Source organism: Mytilus californianus, unplaced genomic scaffold, assembly GCF_021869535.1.
Source record: "Mytilus californianus isolate M0D057914Y unplaced genomic scaffold, xbMytCali1.0.p SCAF_20, whole genome shotgun sequence".
Lineage (NCBI taxonomy): Eukaryota > Metazoa > Mollusca > Bivalvia > Mytilida > Mytilidae > Mytilus > Mytilus californianus.
Window position 1 is genome coordinate 1,344,604 of NW_026262669.1, and position 18,768 is coordinate 1,363,371.

The following is an 18,768-nucleotide window of genomic DNA, read 5'->3' on the forward strand; positions in this document are numbered from 1 at the left end:
CTGGATGATTAATAATTTGTGTAACTAAAGTTTGAGATGCAAAGTTAACCTGCATTGAAAACACAGTTTATTCTGTATTGAAGTACAATCAAGAGAAGACAAAACTTTAATTACAACATTTCAATGAATTGGTTCCTAAAAATAATTATAACACAAATGAGGTATCTATTGTATGCAACATTTGAAATATTAGCAAAATCATTATTTTACTTTATAACTTCATTCTACTTTCAGAAAGGCAGATTTTTGTATTTAGTTTTATAACAATTCTATCTTTAATATTCATCTTTAAAAAAAAGCAGTCTTTAACCAAAACAAAATTTAAAATCATAAAATTTCTCAATTCATCCCTTTTAAAAAAATCACTTATAAAAAATGAAGGAGTTTTAAGTTAAAAAATAATGTCATATAGAATCAAAGAAATGTAATTTTTCAAACTGAATCCATAAATTCACTTTAAAAACATTTTATAAATCTTGCATTTATATAGTAAAAAGATGTAAAACTATGTACATTTCAAAATTCAGCACTAAAATTATGTTGGAATTGATTAAAATACTGAAAAAAGTCAGGGAGACCTATTTACAATATATTTGTGATGGTTTTCTGTCATATTCACAAAATTCTCCACTACTGACTAAAAATTAAAAATAGCTCTGCATTTCTTTGTTATACAAGTACCCTGAAACTATGTGTGATAAATTCATTTTGAAATATACTTTAAAGAGACACAATCTTTATGATTCTAATATTGCTATAGTTTATAATTGTGAAGCTGGATTGCATGTCATAAGCGTAAGCTGCTTTTCCAATGTCTGTTAACTGTGAGTCAGCATTGTATAATTTTTCCTTGGTATTAGGTCCCCAGTCAGCTGTTGGCGTTGTTACTATTCCAAGTCTCTGTAAATATAAATAATATGTGGTTAAGTTGATGTTTGATGCAATAATATGTGGTTAAGTTGACGTTTGGTGCAATATGTGGTTATTTTGACGTTTGGTGCAATAATATGTGGTTAAGGTGACGTTTGGTGCAATATGTGGTTAAGTTGACGTTTGTTTTGTGCAATAATGTGTGGTTAAGTTGACATTTGGTGCGATAATATGTGGTTAAGTTGACATTTTGGTGCAATAATGTGTGGTTATGTTGACGTTTGGTGCAATAATATGTGGTTAAGTTGACGTTTGCTGCAATAACATGTGGTCCAGTTGACGTTTGGTGCAATAATATGTGGTTAAGTTGATGTTTGGTGCAATAATATGTGGTCAAGTTGACGTTTGGGGTGCAAATATGTGGTCCAGTTGACGTTTGGTGCAATAATATGTGGTCAAGTTGATGTTTGGTGCAATAATATGTGGTTAAGTTGACGTTTGGTGCAATGTTATCTACGGTGGTTATCAAAAATGTAGATTACTGTGAATCAATTATAATTCATGGAGTACTAATTTTCATGAGTTTTGTATAGATAGTTGAACCAAAAATTCTTTGAAAACAATAATGCATTTCACAGTGAGCAACTCTCACAAAGAAGACCTTTTTGGTCTCTGTCTCTGTCCTGTTTCAAAATACAACTTAGTTACCTTGCAAATTCAATTGCAATCTTTAGCACATGTACCCAATGTTTCATTGAATAAAATTCTTAATTTTTAAATCCAACACTGTGCTATTTATAAAGCAACACTGCCAAAAAACAATTAATTAAATAATTGAAGATTTCAGTGTATACTCACTTCAGTGACTTTCCCAGGAGTGATGATGAATTTATAAACAAAGTACAAAGGTATAGGACATAACACTACGGCAGTCACACACCATCCAATAATCTGGGCGAATTCTGGGAAAAATACTCCATCTTTTAGTTTAGGTGGTACATACTCGATTAGACGGTATGCAAACAGACCCTGTAATGTAAAGTCAACATGATACATAAGCAATGGTTAAAATATTACTTTAATTTAGGTACATAGTCAATCTCATAGTATACAAACAGACCATGTAGCTTTTCCTCAACAACATAAATTGTCAAAAATCTGTAAAATTTATTCAGTATGAGCAGCGAAAACAAGTAATGAATGAAATATAGAATAGTCTTAAAATATTATTTTACACTATATAAGACCTCCTCTTTTCTTTTATTCCTAGATGCATGGTATTTAATTTAGTAATAGTTAACTATATGTTTTTGTTTACTTTTGCTTGAACCTTTCTTTTTTTCCAGAGAAGTGGGATGTTGTTGGTTGTTGTGGTATTTTGTACTGATCACAGCATGTTGTGGAATTTTGTGCTGATTTTTATCACAATATAGGCCCTTAGACAATTGAGCATTTTGATCTCTGTTGTGCACTACCTATAGCTATGCACAATACAATTAAATAGGAAGTATAAAAATGTTAAGAAGAGTATATTTGAAAAGATTTCAAATACTCATAAAAACATTTTTGAATTGTTTTACATTGTTATTTTCGGGGCTTTTTATAGCTGACTATGCGGTATGGGCTTTGCTCATTGTTGAAGGTCGTACAGTGACTTATAGTTGTTAATTTCTGTGTCATTTTTGTCTCTTGTGAAGAGTTGTCTCATTGGCAATCATACCACAACTTTTTTATATTTCCTGATATACAGATTATTTTAAAAATATCTAAAAGTTTTATACATAGAGTAAAGATGATTAAACCTGAAATTCTGTATATTCATAAATTTTTGCATGCATTTATTATTGCGATTTTTTAAAAGTGGATAAAAATTTGAAATTTATTGTAATTAAGTCTAATCCGCATAAATATATATGCATCAGGTGTCATAATGCATGTAATTATTGCAATCGCACCCAGTCCTCGCAATAATTTCTGAACAGTATATTACTTACCCCAATAAGAAGTGGTGAAGCTGACAACCAACAAAACAACCAATATGTTGTTGGTGCTGGGGTTTTACCCAACATAAATTCAATATCTTTATAAATCTTGTCACTCATCTGTGAAAAAAAGTAAAAAGAACAATTTTTTTTGGTATGAATAATAATTAATTTAAAGTATCTGATGAAAAAGTTGGTTGATAAGAATAAAGGGCAGATAACTCAAACTGAAATTTTAAAACAAATAATATACGTTAGGGAAGAATTTTTGAGTTAGAACCGGATAGCTTTGTATACATCAAGTGTGTTGTCGTGTAACAGCATGGCATTCTCTAAATTGTGCCATGGACTGAACATTCCTACTTCGACTAGACAATCATGTCTGAATGGTTTTGCACTGCTCATTTATAGCTTGCTGTTCGGTGTGAGCCAAGACTTTGTGCTGAAGGCTGTACTTTGGCCTATAATGGTTTACAAATTGTGACTTGGATGGAGAGTTGTCTCATTGGCACTCATACCAAATCTTATTTCTTGATCTTCATGTTAAGCTGCTTGATTTATGATAAATCATGAAAATTGTTAAAAAAAAAAATCATCTTAAATTCATTTGGCCATGAATATTTTTGTTGATTTAAAGTTTAGGGTTCATTCATATGTTCATAAAGAAACATGATGTTCATCTTCATTTAAAACCCTTTTAACTTCCTTGTTCACAGAAAATACGACTGACTTACCATAAACCCATAGTACGGATACACATTCACATGTGGCTACACACAATACAGAGAAATCACTCACCATAAACCTATAGTACGGATACACTTTCACAAGTGGCTACACACAGTACAGAGAAATCACTCACCATAAACCCATAGTACGGATACACTTTCACAAGTGGCTACACACAATACAGAGAAATCACTCACCATAAACCCATAGTACGGATACACTTTCACAAGTGGCTACACACAGTACAGAGAAATCACTCACCATAAACCCATAGTACGGATACACTTTCACAAGTGGCTACACACAATACAGAGAAATCACTCACCATAAACCCATAGTACGGATACACTTTCACAAGTGGCTACACACAGTACAGAGAAATCACTCACCATAAACCCATAGTACGGATACATATTCACAAGTGGCTACACACAATACAGAGAAATGACTTTCCATAAACCCATAGTACGGATACACATTCAGCGCCATAACTGTCCATCAATCCTACTATATAATCTCCTGTCTGTAAAAATAATAAAACATCATTTACAAACAAGACGGAGTTCAATGCATGCAAACCACTTCATCTAATTAGACTACGGTAAATTCTTTAGAGATAATCTCAAGTCAATTTGCATCAGTCTCCAATTTTGGAACTAAACAATATCTTAATATCTAAAACTCTGCACAAATACTTCAATATATTTTAACAACTATATAAAAATATTATAAGGACTTTAAACTTTGTCAAATTCTTTGTTATTTTACCTCATACTATGCACTCTTAGCCATTTAAGTATTCTTATTAAACTAAAATAGCGATTGTCATTTTGGTGTTCACTGTATCTTTTTAAATTTTATCAAGAAACATTTTGTACTCCTCTACCCTTTGCCACAGTAAAAAAACATCTTGCATTGTCCTTCAAAACAATATCAATTTCGTTACAATTTGTTTAAATCTTCTTTACATTATTTTATTCACAATTGCTTATAAAAGTAGAGTCTGTTTTGTATAGTATAAACAAAAAAGTACCAGAGTTATTTCCCTTATATTGTAACAATTTTTTTTTAGAATTTTCAATGATACATTTAATATCAATTTAGATAAAATAGACATTTTGTTAAAGAGCAGAAAATAAAATAATTACTGTTCAAGAAGAATAAAATACACATGAGACTTTAAAGCTACTGGTGTAACATGTCAAGGCCAAGAAGAAACCCACCATGTGCACCAAAACATACATATGAGCACGACTATAATACTCACTTGCATAACACACCTCAAAGCCAAGAAACACACAATTCAACAATACACATATGACTTTTATACTTACTGGTGTTATACATGGTAAAGCCATAAAGAAACATATCACTCCCAATCCAATACACATGTGACTCTTATATTTTCTAAGTTTTGGGAACTCATCCTGTATACATGTCAAAACTGTCTCCAATAAAGCAAACTGCAAAATAAAAATAGGCATTACATATCACAAAACTCAAAGAATTACAGCCGATTTCAATGAGTGTGTAAGCAAAGGTAATAGTATTGGTTAGCTTGCTTGCTAGCTGAACCGTGAAGACTAGGTTAGGTAAACTATCCTCCTTTTAAGAGTAGACTAGTCCGATAGATTACCTGTTTGTAGGACTAAGCTACTTTGAAAGGAGGGTAGTATACCTTACCTTATAATGACTTCATGGTTCAGCTAGCAAGCAAGCTAACCAAAGATATTACCTTTGCCTACACACTCAATGGAATCGGCTGTAACAGTTGATTCTGTTTCATACTAATCTATGACTATCTTACAAACTGGACTTGTTGGTATTTCACAGGGAACCAATGCTTTATAAAATAAAACTTGCCTATAGGTTTGCATAGAAATAGTCCACAACAATATAATTATTCCTAAATCCATTAAAAATAAAAGAATCCACAGTATTATTATCATTGCACAAATTAAAAAAAAAATGTTGGGAATAATATTCAAGTTTTGTTAAGAGTATAAGACGAAATTATCATACTAATGTAATAGATGGGTTATTTCCAGTCAAAAATTAGAAAAAAGTCCTGGTCTTTTACAAAATTTATTAGAAAAGTACTCCTGTAGTTTATATTACCATTAAACACGATTTATAGGTGCAAAGGGGAGATAATCCTTTTCCTTTAAATAAAATGTACAACTATCTGTCTTACCTCACTGTCAAGTCCAAGTGTAAACAACATGAAGAAAAACAAAACAGACCATAATTGAGGTAGAGGTAGGTTAGACAATGCCTCAGGGTAGGCTACAAAGGCTAATGCATAACCTGTAACAGAAAAAAATATAATTAATGAATTGTATTTTCTACTAGAGATTTTTTTGTTTGTTTTAACAGATTCTGAACAGAGGATCATTTCTGAATTGTTGTGATAGTCTCAGTGGTATCAAATTCAATATCAAATATCATCTTTGATTAAAATCTTAAAGGAAAATATGAATTAAGAAATAATACGATTTAAATTTTTTTTTTTTATTAAATTATATAATATTATCATATGGGGGTAAAATGGAACAGCCAAAACAGTATCTTGCGTATAGGGCTATCACAGTTAACAAAATTACTGAATTTGTCCCATTAGAATCCAAATAATTCATGGCAGCCACAAATCTACAGCTGCCATGAATTATTTGGATTCTAATGGGACAAATTCAGTAATTTTGTTAACTGTGATAGCCCTATACGCAAGATACTGTTTTGGCTGTTCCATTTTACCCCCATATGATAATATTATATAATTTAATAAAAAAAAAAAATTTAAATCGTATTTTTCACCTACATATGTTCTTCTAATGTAATTTTATTGCATTCTGAGATGTATAGAAGCTTTATAACACTGAGTGTTTACATTTGATTTTTTGATTACGAAAACAAACATATGATGTCACCTTGTTTCATTGCCATGCAAAGACGATAATATTTCATGAAATTTTCCTTTGATGAAATTTCAGCACGAAAAAAATAAATTGAAATGGACTGATATGTTTATTTTGCATTAGAATAGATATAACTAAATGGTATCTGAATCTTAGACTATAATCTGTGGGTTTTAATGTCAAAATTTGAGAATACCTGGTAGTATAATTAAGTTTGGCGTAACACGGAACAGCTAGTTTTATGTAGTCATGTGCTTGCGCTAAAAGTAGATATACTATGATTATACTGGTTGACGATAACAGGTTGTCATATTAGAATTTAAATTTTAAAATAGCTTTACAAATAAAGACCTAAGGCATGCTACAAGAAAATTACAAAGTAATTTATGGCAAACTATTTCTTCATCTAAATCTATTCCATAATCTAGATCTACAATGTATTGAAAAGTAAGGTTTGATTAAAAATGGAAAACATCCTTGCTTACCTCCCCTGGCAACTTTTGAGACTTGAAGTCCTGTTTTCTTAGCTAATCCTCCAAATGTTGTAAAGATTGCAAAACCTGCTATTATACTGGTAACCAGATCCATTACAGCGATTAACAAGGCATCACTATAAATATAAACCAGTGTTTAAATAATAAAACATGACTATAAAGGCCCTACAGATGAAGCTAGAAATAAAAGAATTTGTCACACAAATGCCATGCTCAAGCTTTGCAATTTTCGAGTTAAAAGGGATCTATTTCTAGAACGGTAAATGAATCACTACCCAAATTCAAACTGTCTGTAAGCATTGCGTATGAATTTCATTAGTTTGTAGCACTGTGTATGAGTTTCATTAAAATTGGATGAGGCAAGCTTTAGAGTTAAGAGTGCAGAAACAAAATTGGACAGACAGAAGGTAATAGTTAACTATAATAAAAATAATTACCAAAAAATAACTAACCATGTTAATAACATTACATCCCATCATATTTGATCATATAAATATAAATAAAGACTTAAATTTTCTGTCAAGGAAAATTAATCTTACCCATATACATTGTTGCTGAATTTGTTGTAACTTCCAAACATTATAATTCCACCAAACGATACACTGAGAGAGAAAAACATCTGTCCTGCTGCAGTAACCCATACCTATAATAAATAAATTATATATATGTTAGACTCAGATCGACGTCCGGTCTCTAATCGACGTCCTTTCCTCAAATCGACGTCCAATTCGGACGTCACATTCTCAAATCGACGTCCAATTGTTTGATCCTCTAATCAACGTCCAATGTGCCGTCATGTATTGCCAAAACGATGTCCGATTTATTGTAGTCTTCTCTTATCGATGTTCAATATCAATGAATAATAAAAAAAGAAATTGCTGCACTTACACTTATACATGTACATGCATATTAATAAATGGCATATGCGTATACTTAAATAAGAACCCAACGACAAAGAAAACAAAACAACATATATATAGGGCAACACTCAGTCTTCAACAATGGACAAAATAAAGAAGTAAATGCCAACTGTTAGAGTATTATAATTTGGACTCTGTAAGAATTTTTTCAACAAATTCATTTGTTTTACACCTGGAGTGAAAAATATACAAAATAAATTGGCATTATGTTTTTATGTTGTGCTGTTACACCACTGTTTCAGGTTAGGGGAGGCTTAAGTGCTCACAAACATGTTAAACCCTGCCAAATATTTTATGTGCCTGTAGTCTAGTGGTTGTCGTTGGTTTATGTCTTGCATATTTGTTGTTCAGAATTTTTTTTGTTATAGGTTAGTTTTTAGTTCTATAATAATTGTTTTAAATGTTTCATGTCGTGACCTTTAATTGCCGACTTTATCATTCCATGATTCATTGTTGAAGGACGTACTGTATAGATATAAGAAGATGTGGTATGAGTGCCAAAAAGACAACTCTCCATCCAAGTCCCAGTTTATAAAAGAAAAACATTATAGGTCAAAATACAGTCTTAAACACGGAGCCTTAGCTCACACAGAACAGCAAGCTATAAAGGTAAAGGGCTATATAATTGCTTACATTCACTTCATTTGAACTCTGGTGTATAGTTGTCCGATTAGCAATCTCACCACATCTCATTGTTTTTAATAAGCTCTTAAATTACATAAAAATTGATATCACAACCTGTTAACATTGGAAATACATTTAAAAAAATAGATTTTTTAATATATTTTATTTGTCACATAACCTATGTTTTGGTTGTAAAAATATTGACCTAGAACTGTCTTTACTACTTTTTTTATATTTATTCTTCTCGGACAATCCACATTTCAGTTCTGTTATAAACTTTGCTTGTCCCCATTTCCGCAGTTTTGTTCATTTGTTTTAGATATATTTCCGTATAATACGGCATGCTGGCCAAAAATGTCTCGGCGTTTGCATCTTTCCATAGGTCCATTAAAACGGACGATTTGGAATCTTATTTTATTGTGATGTCAGCTTTGGACGTTGATTTGAGGAACGGACGTCGATCTGAGTCTTACATATATATGTTGTAATACATAATTTTAAAGATAAAATAAATATGTCCTTCAAATTAAAGTAAAACTTTTTCCTTTATAATTTTTTCAGGGCTATTAAAGCAATGGAAGGCCCTAAAACATATTGTGGTACTAGACAGACATTGGTAAAGGAACTTTTAACAATATATCTCATAGTAAATAGTCTGCAGTCAGGAATATCAACCTCCTTAGTTTCCCCTCATAAGGTATCATTGAAACTCACAAGCTGAAATATAAATTGCCCCCAGCATAGAAGCAAACCTGCCAGCCCTCCCGTTTTGAGCGGGAGTCTCCCGCGCAAACGACGAAATTCCGGAAATCTCCCGCTTGCCGGTCCTCTCCCGCTTTCGGATATATTGACCTGGAATAACCAGCGTTCGTAATTCTCTGGCTTTTTCATTACTTTCAATAGAAATAAATAAACAATCGGCAATCATTTGTATTTTAATTTAAAAATATTTACAAATTAATCTTAAGGTGGTACCAAACACCTTGATTATAAAATTTCATTGGATATATAGCAGTTGGACAAACACTAATTCTGATCATTGAGAACCTAATATTTCCTTAACATAATACAACATTATTAAAACACTCAGCTGATTTTTACAGAGTTATCTCCCTGTAGTGCTAGGTACCAACTTGAAAGAGTTACAAATCAAATATAGGACTTCTCAAATTTTAGGTACCCATGGTATAAAAAAAACACTATAATTAATTGACAAACACAGGGAATTGAATTTAAAACAAAATTCAAAACAATTGTCTATGATGATAATGACCACTACTTCTGTAAGTATATCTTACAATCATGACTCATATATATACCTTTAGATCTGCTAGTTTGGACCATTCAGGTATCAAAAAATATTTTACTCCATCAATAGCACCATCTAGTGTAGCTCCTCGGATCAACAAAATCAACAAGATAACATATGGGAATGTGGCTGTGAAATATACAACCTGAAAAGATAAAAAGTAAAAGTTCCAGTCCAGCAAAAAATAAAAAAAGATTTATGGTTTGAAAACCTACAAATAAATTCATATATTAAAATGCTAAGTTATATCAAAAGCCACCTAAGTTCATCGAAAACAATCCCCCTTTACGGAATGCATCCAAATTGAATATTTGTAAAATGGACTTAATGGCATCCTGCACAAACTTTAAAAATGTGTCAATAGCTTCTAACAGAACTTTTATCTCCAAGTGTTACAATTTCAAAGGCTATATTGACAGTATCAATGGTAATAACAGAACAATTACTCAATCTGTCTTGGTAAAGTAAAACCTAAGTTTGTCTGGCAAAAATAAACAAATCTTGTTAGCTTAGGAATGAGCAAATCACTGCCGATTAAAAATCTATTCATTTCAAAACATATGATGTATAAATTTGCAAGGCAAACTATGGTTAATCAAACAAATATAAATAAGATCACACACACTTCCATTTCAAAGGTGCTCTATCAAATAAAAAAATTCCCGAGGCACATAAGTATAACGGGAATTGATTGTCTTCTTGCGCATGTGTAATACATGTAAGTGTAGGCGTAGGAATTTTTGGCACCAAAAAATTAGGTTGTAAAGCGAGGGTTTTATATAGTTAATTCTAGCCTGTACTTCGTACTGTGAACATCATATTTTGTGAGTGCCGTTCACGCTATGGATGACTTAGAAAATAATGTTAAGCGTATCGTTAGCGAAGAAGTAAATAGATCGCAGAATGAATTTTTATCAAAGTTGGACAGTTTATTTACTTCTAAATTTCAAGTATATGATCAACAACAGAAAGAACATTCAGACGCACAATTCAACCGTATTCATAATGATCTTTTATCAACAGACAGTTATAAATTCCAAAGGAAGAGTTGTGAAGATCAGTATAAGTTTAACCAGAAAGTGTCCATTGCTTTGAAAGAAGCAGAAGCTGTTATAGAGCCACAAGATCCATTTTCCGCGAGGGCTAAACAGAAGATATCTGAAGATATTGAACTTTTGAATTATCGGCAAAAATTGGTTAAGATGGCAGATTCTTCAGAATGTGGGTGGAAATTGGTGCAGGAGTATACTGCAAATCCTGATGATTCCGAGGACGACAGAAAGATATTTCGGGCACAAAACAGAGCTGAAAGGAAGATCAAAGCAGACAGAGTGAAGAGAAGATCCCGTGCTGACCCTTATGTAAAACAAGCGAGTTCCAGTGGAAGTAGAGATCGACAGACGGTACCAAGGAAGCCTGGTGTGTGTTACAATTGTTACAAGCCTGGTGTGTGTTACAATTGTTACAAGCCTGGTCATTGGCAGAATGAGTGTCCTGAAAAGAAACGTCCAAAGTTAAGTAAAATTTTTGATAACTGTTGTAATTTAGCTTGGGATTTAAGCTACAAATCAAATTTTGATTTAGAAGGGGGGAGTCGTTTAATGAATTCTGTTCACAGAGGTAAACGAAACAATGGTCAATTGTGTTAACTGTTCAGTCAGGTATGACGAGGGTACTAATGACCAGACGTCTGGTCATTTAAATTTACAGGTGAATGTTTTGACACCAGTAGGTAAATTAAATAAAGCAATACACAAATGGAAGGAGTCGGGTACAAGTGAGTACATTTTAAAAGTAATCGAGAAAGGTTATGGTATACTGTTTAAAACTCTTCCAGATAGCTGTGTTCTCAGAAATCATAAATCATCTTTAGATAATTCTGTTTTTGTAAATGCTGAAATTTCTAAATTATTAGAAAAGAAGTGTATTTCAGAAGTACAAGAAGTACCGTATGTAGTAAATCCACTAACGGTGGCATATAACAGATCAGCAAAACCTAGATTGGTTCTTGATTGCAGACACATCAATGAGTGCATACATCAGTTTAAATTTAAGTTTGAGGATGGGTCAGTTGCAAAGCAACTATTTAATAAAGGAAATTATCTGTTTCGTTTTGATTTAAAAAGCGCCTATCATCATATAGAAATATTTCCAGATCACAGAAAGTATTAAGGTTTTAGTTGGCATTTTGAAGGGACAACCAGATATTTTGTATTTAATGTTCTTCCTTTTGGAATTGCTAGTGCTGGTCATATATTCACTAAACTTACAAAAGAAGTTGTTAAGTATTGGAGGAGTCAAGGTTTGAGAATCATAATGTATTTAGATGATGGTTTGGGTGGAGACAGTAATTTCGAATGCGCACAACGTGTTAGCACTTTTATAAGACAAAGTTTGACAGAGTTTGGTTTTTTAATAGCAGAAGAGAAATGTATATGGTTGCCTGTACAGAATATTACTTGGATAGGGTTATTTTGGGAAATGCAATTTGGAAAATTGAGTATTACCGAGGAGAGAGTCGAAAGACTTCTTTCGGTTATTGACAAAACATTGAAAAATATAGGTAAAGGCAAGCTTTTGTACAATGCTAGATTTGTGGCTGGTATTGTTGGACAAATAATATCAATGATGACTGTAATGGGAAATGTTTGTAGACTTAGAACTAGAGAACTTTACAATTGTCTTATAATGAGAGCAAGTTGGAACTCACTTGTAGTATTGAATTCTTTTGCTATTGAAGAGCTATATTTTTGGTTTGAGAACTTACGAAAGTTCAATAGAAAGGGTTTAAATCTGCATGAGTCAGATTTTTGTGATTTTATGGCGTATACTGACGCTTCAGATGTCGGCTTTGGGGGATATGTAGTCCCAGCTGATACATAGTCTGTCTGTGTCTCTGATTGTATTATGAAAATAACTGATTGTGGTCTAGAAGTTCCCAATAACAGTTTGATAACTGTGACTAGTAACTGGTCGGTATCTGAAAGTGTTAAAAGCTCTACATGGAGAGAGCTTGAAGCAGTAAGTAGGGTAGTAAAAAGTTCTGTTACGATGCTAAAAAATCACACAGTTCAACTGAATACTGATAATAAAAACGTTACAAGCATAATAAAGAACGGTAGTAGAAAGTTTGAGCTGCAAGAGATTGCTTGCGATTTAAATGAATTGTGCACAGAAAATAATATAGGTATTAAGACACAATGGGTTCCTCGGGAACAAAACAAAATAGCTGATAATTTAAGTAGATATTCAGATTGTGATGATTGGGGAATTCATTTTGAAGTGTTTGCCATGCTTGATGAGATTTGGGGAAAACATTCTATGGATAGATTTGCTACTGATTATAACAGTAAATGTTTTAGGTTTAATTCAAAATGTTGGTGCAAAGGTACTGAAGCTATTGATGCTTTCACGCAAAATTGGCAAGGGGAAAATAACTGGCTGGTACCACCACCAAATTTGATATCCAAGGTCATTAGAAAAGTATGCGCAGATAGCGCTGACAGTAATCTTGTTGTTCCATTTTGGAAATCAGCTCCATTTTGGGCATTATTACACAATTCGAATTGTACTTTTGTTGAGGACAAGGTGCGTTTAACAAATGAACATTTAATTGTAAGAGGGAGAGGCAATAATGGTATTTTCGGAGTATATCCTTTGAATTTTGCACTGATTGCTTTTAAAATCAGATTTTGATTGTAGCATTTCTTTTGCATAGGAATAAAGCAAGAACAGTTTGTACGTGATGCCGTGGTACACAGTGGAATTGACGAAACTCATCCTTTATACAATTTGGTTGCCAGCTTATCTACACATTTATTGGAATCAAGAAGTGACAGTACTGTGAAAAAATATTACTATGGTTTTTTAAAGTGGGAAAAATTTGTTACCAAACATTGCTTAATTTCAATGCCTGCCTCGCCTATACATGTTGCTTTGTACTTGTCTAATTTGTTAGATTCCAGATCTACTTACAGTACAGTATCGTCTGCTGTTTACTCAATTAAGTGGGCACATGAAATGTGTGGTCAAATTGACCCTACAAATAATTCCTTTGTTGAAAATTTAGTTGAATCAGCTAAAAGAATTGCTAAACCTGTTGTAAATAAGAAAGATCCAGTCACTACTGATATCTTAATTCGGTTATGTTCTATGTTTCAATTTTCTACAGATTTACTGGTGGTTAGGGATCTTTTGATGACTTTGCTAGGTTTCAGTGGTTTTTTTACGTTTTAACGAGTGAAGTCAGCTAAGATGTAATGATATTATTGTAAAAGATGATCATTTAGTTATTAAAATTAGGAGGAGTAAGACTGATCAATACAGATCAGGTGACGAGATTTTAATTTGCAAAGGGAATACTTTGGCTTGTCCTTATGCTATGTTTTTTAGATATGTTAGTTTAGCGGAATTAGCTTTGGATAGTGATATGTTTTTATTTCGACCATTATACAGAAGTAAGAAAAAATGTGCTTTAATAAGTATCAACAAACCTATTAGTTACACTACTGCTAGGGAGTGCGTTATTAAGAGATTAAAACTAGTTGCACCTGAATTGAATCTTGGGTTGCATTCGCTTAGGTCTGGTGGTGCCACTATGGCGGCAAATTCAGGTGTCAAAGAAAGGTGCTGGAAGCGCCATGGCAGATGGAAGAGCGACTCAAGCAAAGACGGCTATGTAGCCTACTCCGTAGAAAGTAGGTTAGCCGTATCAAAGACTTTGGGCTTGTAGTTTATCTAGCTTCATATTTTTCTATCTTTGTTGCTCTATGCAGTACACGAGCTAGTCAACAAACATAAGTTTGTGTTGTGTTTTTCTTTAAATAGTTGAGTTTAAATGTATTTATTGGAAAGAAGACTTATATTGTCTTAAACACACAAAATATAAATGAATGTGCTCTATATTATTAGACATTGACTTGCATACATATATATCATAAAACTTACTTTTCCAGATGACTTAATTCCCCTTACTAAACAGAGAACAACAACAATCCACGACAACAGCAGACAGAGTGCTAACTTCCATTGTGGATTTCCTGTGTCTGGGTAGAAATCATCAGCCTTGTTTATTACAGTTTTACTGAAAAAGAAATTGTTCTTAGAATAGGGGTGGTATTTATCTTACAGATAACATCCATTTCATATTTAAACTATTTGGATTGTTGCAGTTGTACAAAAGACAACTGTTACTGTAGATTCCTTTTTATTTGTAAGATATTAATTTTCTGCGTTTTGTTGGAATAGGTGAACCAGGAAATTAAATGCTTAACGATTACATGTACAAATGTTCTATTGCCTTGAACACAGACATTGGTAAAATCATGAAATAAAATACCCACGTAAATAGGCTACTTGCCAATTCCCGTAATTGACCCTGTAATTAAAGATCCCTTTTTTAGTTGTCTCCCTTATGAGGGACATTAATTTTTATTTACAATGGAGAGCCAGCAGAAAGAGCAAATTTACCTGTGCGTAATGTGAGTAATCTTTAAGGTTTTTAAAATCTTATGATTACATTAATTTGTTGTTCAGCTAAATACTTTTGACATCAGAATTTTTTTTTAATGAAAAATTAGTTAAACCGACGATACATCACTTTCAATTCATCATGCTTTGCATTGGTAAATGCCAATTTTGTCAAGAAGATCTTAAAAATGTAAATGTTCCAATACTTTCTAGTGATGAGAAGGAGAGCTTGGAGGGTAGAATCACAGTCAAAGAGGCTGGACAGGCATTAAAAAATATGAAAAATAATAAAACTCCTGGCTCTGATGGATTTTCAACTGAATTTTTCAAATTTTTTTGGAAAGATCTGCAGTTTTTTGTGGTTGAATCTTTAAATTATGGTTCAGAACAGGGAGAATTGTCAGTAACACAAAAGCAAGGAATTATTACTTGTCTTCCAAAAGGAAATAAACCTCGTCATTTTTTGAAAAAGTGGCGTCCTATTTCACTTTTAAACACTGCCTATAAAATTGGGTCAGCAGTAATTGCAAACAGATTTAAGAGTGTCCTTGACAAACTTATTAATTTAGATCAGACTGGTTTTATTAGTGGGAGGTATATAGGAGAAAATATAAGGCTTTTATATGATATCATGCAATACACAGAAGACCATGAAATACCTGGGCTCTTGTTGTTAATTGATTTCGAAAAGGCTTTTGATTCTATTTCTTGGGATTTCTTGCTAAATGTTTTAAAGTTCTTTAATTTTGGGGAATCAATTATCAACTGGATAAAAGTGTTTTATAATAATATAAAGTCTGCAGTTATACAAGGGGGTAACCTTTCTGAATTTTTTAACATAGGTCGGGGCTGCCGACAAGGCGATCCGCTTTCACCTTATCTTTTCATCCTATGTGCTGAGATTCTTGCACTCAAGATAAGAGGAAATAAGGAAATTTGTGGTATTGAAGTTACTCAAGTTGAGCATAAGTTGTCACAGTTTGCCGATGACACTTCATTGATTTTAGATGGTAGTGAAAAATCTTTATATGAATCTTTATCTGAATTGGACTGGTTTGCAAAAATATCTGGTTTAAATATAAATTTTGCAAAAACACAAGTAATTTGGTTTGGAAGTAAAAAGTATAGCAAGGAAATTTTATGTCCTGATGTTAACCTTTCATGGGGGGAGACAACTTTTAAACTACTTGGTATAAATTTTGATGTGGACTTAGAAAATATTGTCAATATCAACTATAATGATAAAATTATACAGATTAAGAATATAATAAAACAGTGGTCAAAAAGAAACCTTACAATAATAGGTAGAATAACTGTGATAAAAACTCTTGTTTTACCTATTTTAAACCACCTTATTATTTCTTTGCCTAATCCTTCAGACAGTGTATTCCAAAAAATTAATAACATTTTTTATACATTTGTATGGAACTCTCCTATACATAGAGTGAAGAAGGACATATTGATTAAAGAATATTTGGAGGGAGGATTAAAAATGATAGATCTTTATAGTTTTACTATGGCACTCAAATCATCATGGATAAGAAGGATTTTTCAGAGAGATAATAAGTGGCAAAGTATTCTGATGTCTGATATTGATAAAAATAAACTTTTTAACTGTGGTGTTCAGTATATCAAACAAGTTAGTTTATATATCAAAAACAGTTTTTGGAAAGATGTATTCAGAGCATGGGAAATGATAATTGATAAAGAAAGGAATATGGACTATGAATATTTTTTATCAAGTCCTATTTGGTTTAACAATATGATTAGAGTTTGTAATAAACCTGTTTTTTACCAACATTGGTTTAATCATGGTTTACAATATGTAAATGATGTAATAGATGAAAATGGATTTTTTATTTCATTAGAATTGTTACAGCAATGTTATGATATCAATGTAAATTTTTTGAATTACATGAGTGTTATTTCAGCTATCAAAAAAGCAGCAAATAATTACAAAAAAGATTCATATAAGTTATGTTGTCCATTTATTCCAGCTTGCCTACAAGTCTTTTTTAAAAGTAGAAAGGTTCTAAAGATATGTACAAAATACTCATTAGTAACAATGTGACCCCAACAGGACAACTGAAGTGGGGTGAAATATTAGGTGAAGATCTCATTTGGAAACATATATTCAAACTACCTTTTACAGTCACTGTCAATACTAAACTACAGTGGCTTCAGTACAGAATCAACCACAGAATTCTTGCCACAAATAAATTTTTATGTAAAATCAAACTTATTGATAACCCTTTATGTACTTTTTGTAAATTAGAAGATGAAACTGTTGAACATATTCTGTGGAATTGTGAGATTATCCAAAATTTTTTACAAGATATTGATTATTGGTTTTTATCTGGTGGGGTAAGCCTGCCGTTGAATAAGTTAAATTTTATTTTTGGAGATATATCAAAAGTTCGAAAAGGTGACCCATATAATTTGATTTTTCTATACATGAAACAATATATATACAACAGTAGATGTTTTTCAAAAGATCTTTCACTCAGTGCCATTAAAGAAAAGCTAAAATATATGTACAATTTAGAAAAAATAATGGCAGTCAAAAATAAGAGACAAGAGCACTTTGATACCATGTGGAATGCATTTAAAGAATTATTTTTATAATTCAATTTGTCACTTATTATTTACAGACAATTATTGTCAAAACAAACATAATATATTATTGTATCTAATAGCACAACTTATTATGTACTGAAAATCTTACAGGATATTTTAACTTCTTCCTTTTTCATAAAATACTTTAGCCTTCTCATGTGCCACATAGTGGTACATAAATATTTAACTAAAATTATCTTTTCTTCCGTATTTATGTTCTCTTTTCATATAAATATAAAACTGAATTTTCAACAATGTTTATTGTTATAAATAAATAGATATTCAAATGTATTGCTAATATTACTGTATGTATGTTTGATGTGTTGTATTTGTTGTAATTCTTGAAAATAATAAAAATTATAAAAAAAAAAAAAATTAGTTAAACCGACGATACATCACTTTCAATTCATCATGCTTTGCATTGGTAAATGCCAATTTTGTCCGGTATGGAACCAGTCGACGATTAACAAAGGGAAGTAATTTGTTTAAAAAGTGTGTAATAACAGAATCAAATCGGTAATTGGCAAATGGACTATTGGTACCCACGAAAATTAAAGAATCCACAGTATATAATTATATCTTTCTTTACAAAAATAAAGTTTCAGGCCGAAAGACGTGTCAATTTTTTAACCTGATTTCATTTTTAAAAAGCAGATTTTATATATACTACTGTAAAATTTATAAACTTAACAAACATCCTTCCATAAAATTTATGACCTTGAATACTATGACCTACTTAAAATACAGCTGTGCTACAGGTACTGGGACATCTCCTTGGTATGTGACATTAGTACCGTTAAATCCCTGGTCAGACAATATAGAATCTGTACCGTTCAAAAA

The 18,768-nt window shown here is 31.9% G+C and overlaps 2 protein-coding genes across 2 annotated transcripts; both read right to left on the minus strand.

Annotated features, from left to right (window-relative positions):
* Positions 1 to 720: 720 nt before the first annotated feature.
* LOC127731796 (sodium- and chloride-dependent glycine transporter 2-like) lies at positions 721 to 2,972 on the minus strand. Its single transcript, XM_052240637.1, has 3 exons — positions 2,865 to 2,972; positions 1,729 to 1,899; positions 721 to 900 (listed from the first exon to the last, which is right to left on the minus strand). Exons 1-3 carry the CDS (start codon positions 2,970 to 2,972, stop codon positions 721 to 723), a joined length of 459 nt encoding a protein of 152 aa, XP_052096597.1.
* A 1,009-nt stretch (positions 2,973 to 3,981) lies between these two features.
* LOC127731797 (sodium- and chloride-dependent neutral and basic amino acid transporter B(0+)-like) lies at positions 3,982 to 7,898 on the minus strand. Its single transcript, XM_052240638.1, has 6 exons — positions 7,893 to 7,898; positions 7,530 to 7,633; positions 6,982 to 7,106; positions 5,776 to 5,888; positions 4,916 to 5,044; positions 3,982 to 4,104 (listed from the first exon to the last, which is right to left on the minus strand). The coding sequence occupies exons 1-6, from the start codon at positions 7,896 to 7,898 to the stop codon at positions 3,997 to 3,999; spliced, it is 585 nt and encodes a 194-aa protein (XP_052096598.1). The 3' UTR covers positions 3,982 to 3,996.
* Between the last annotated feature and the right edge of the window lie 10,870 nt (positions 7,899 to 18,768).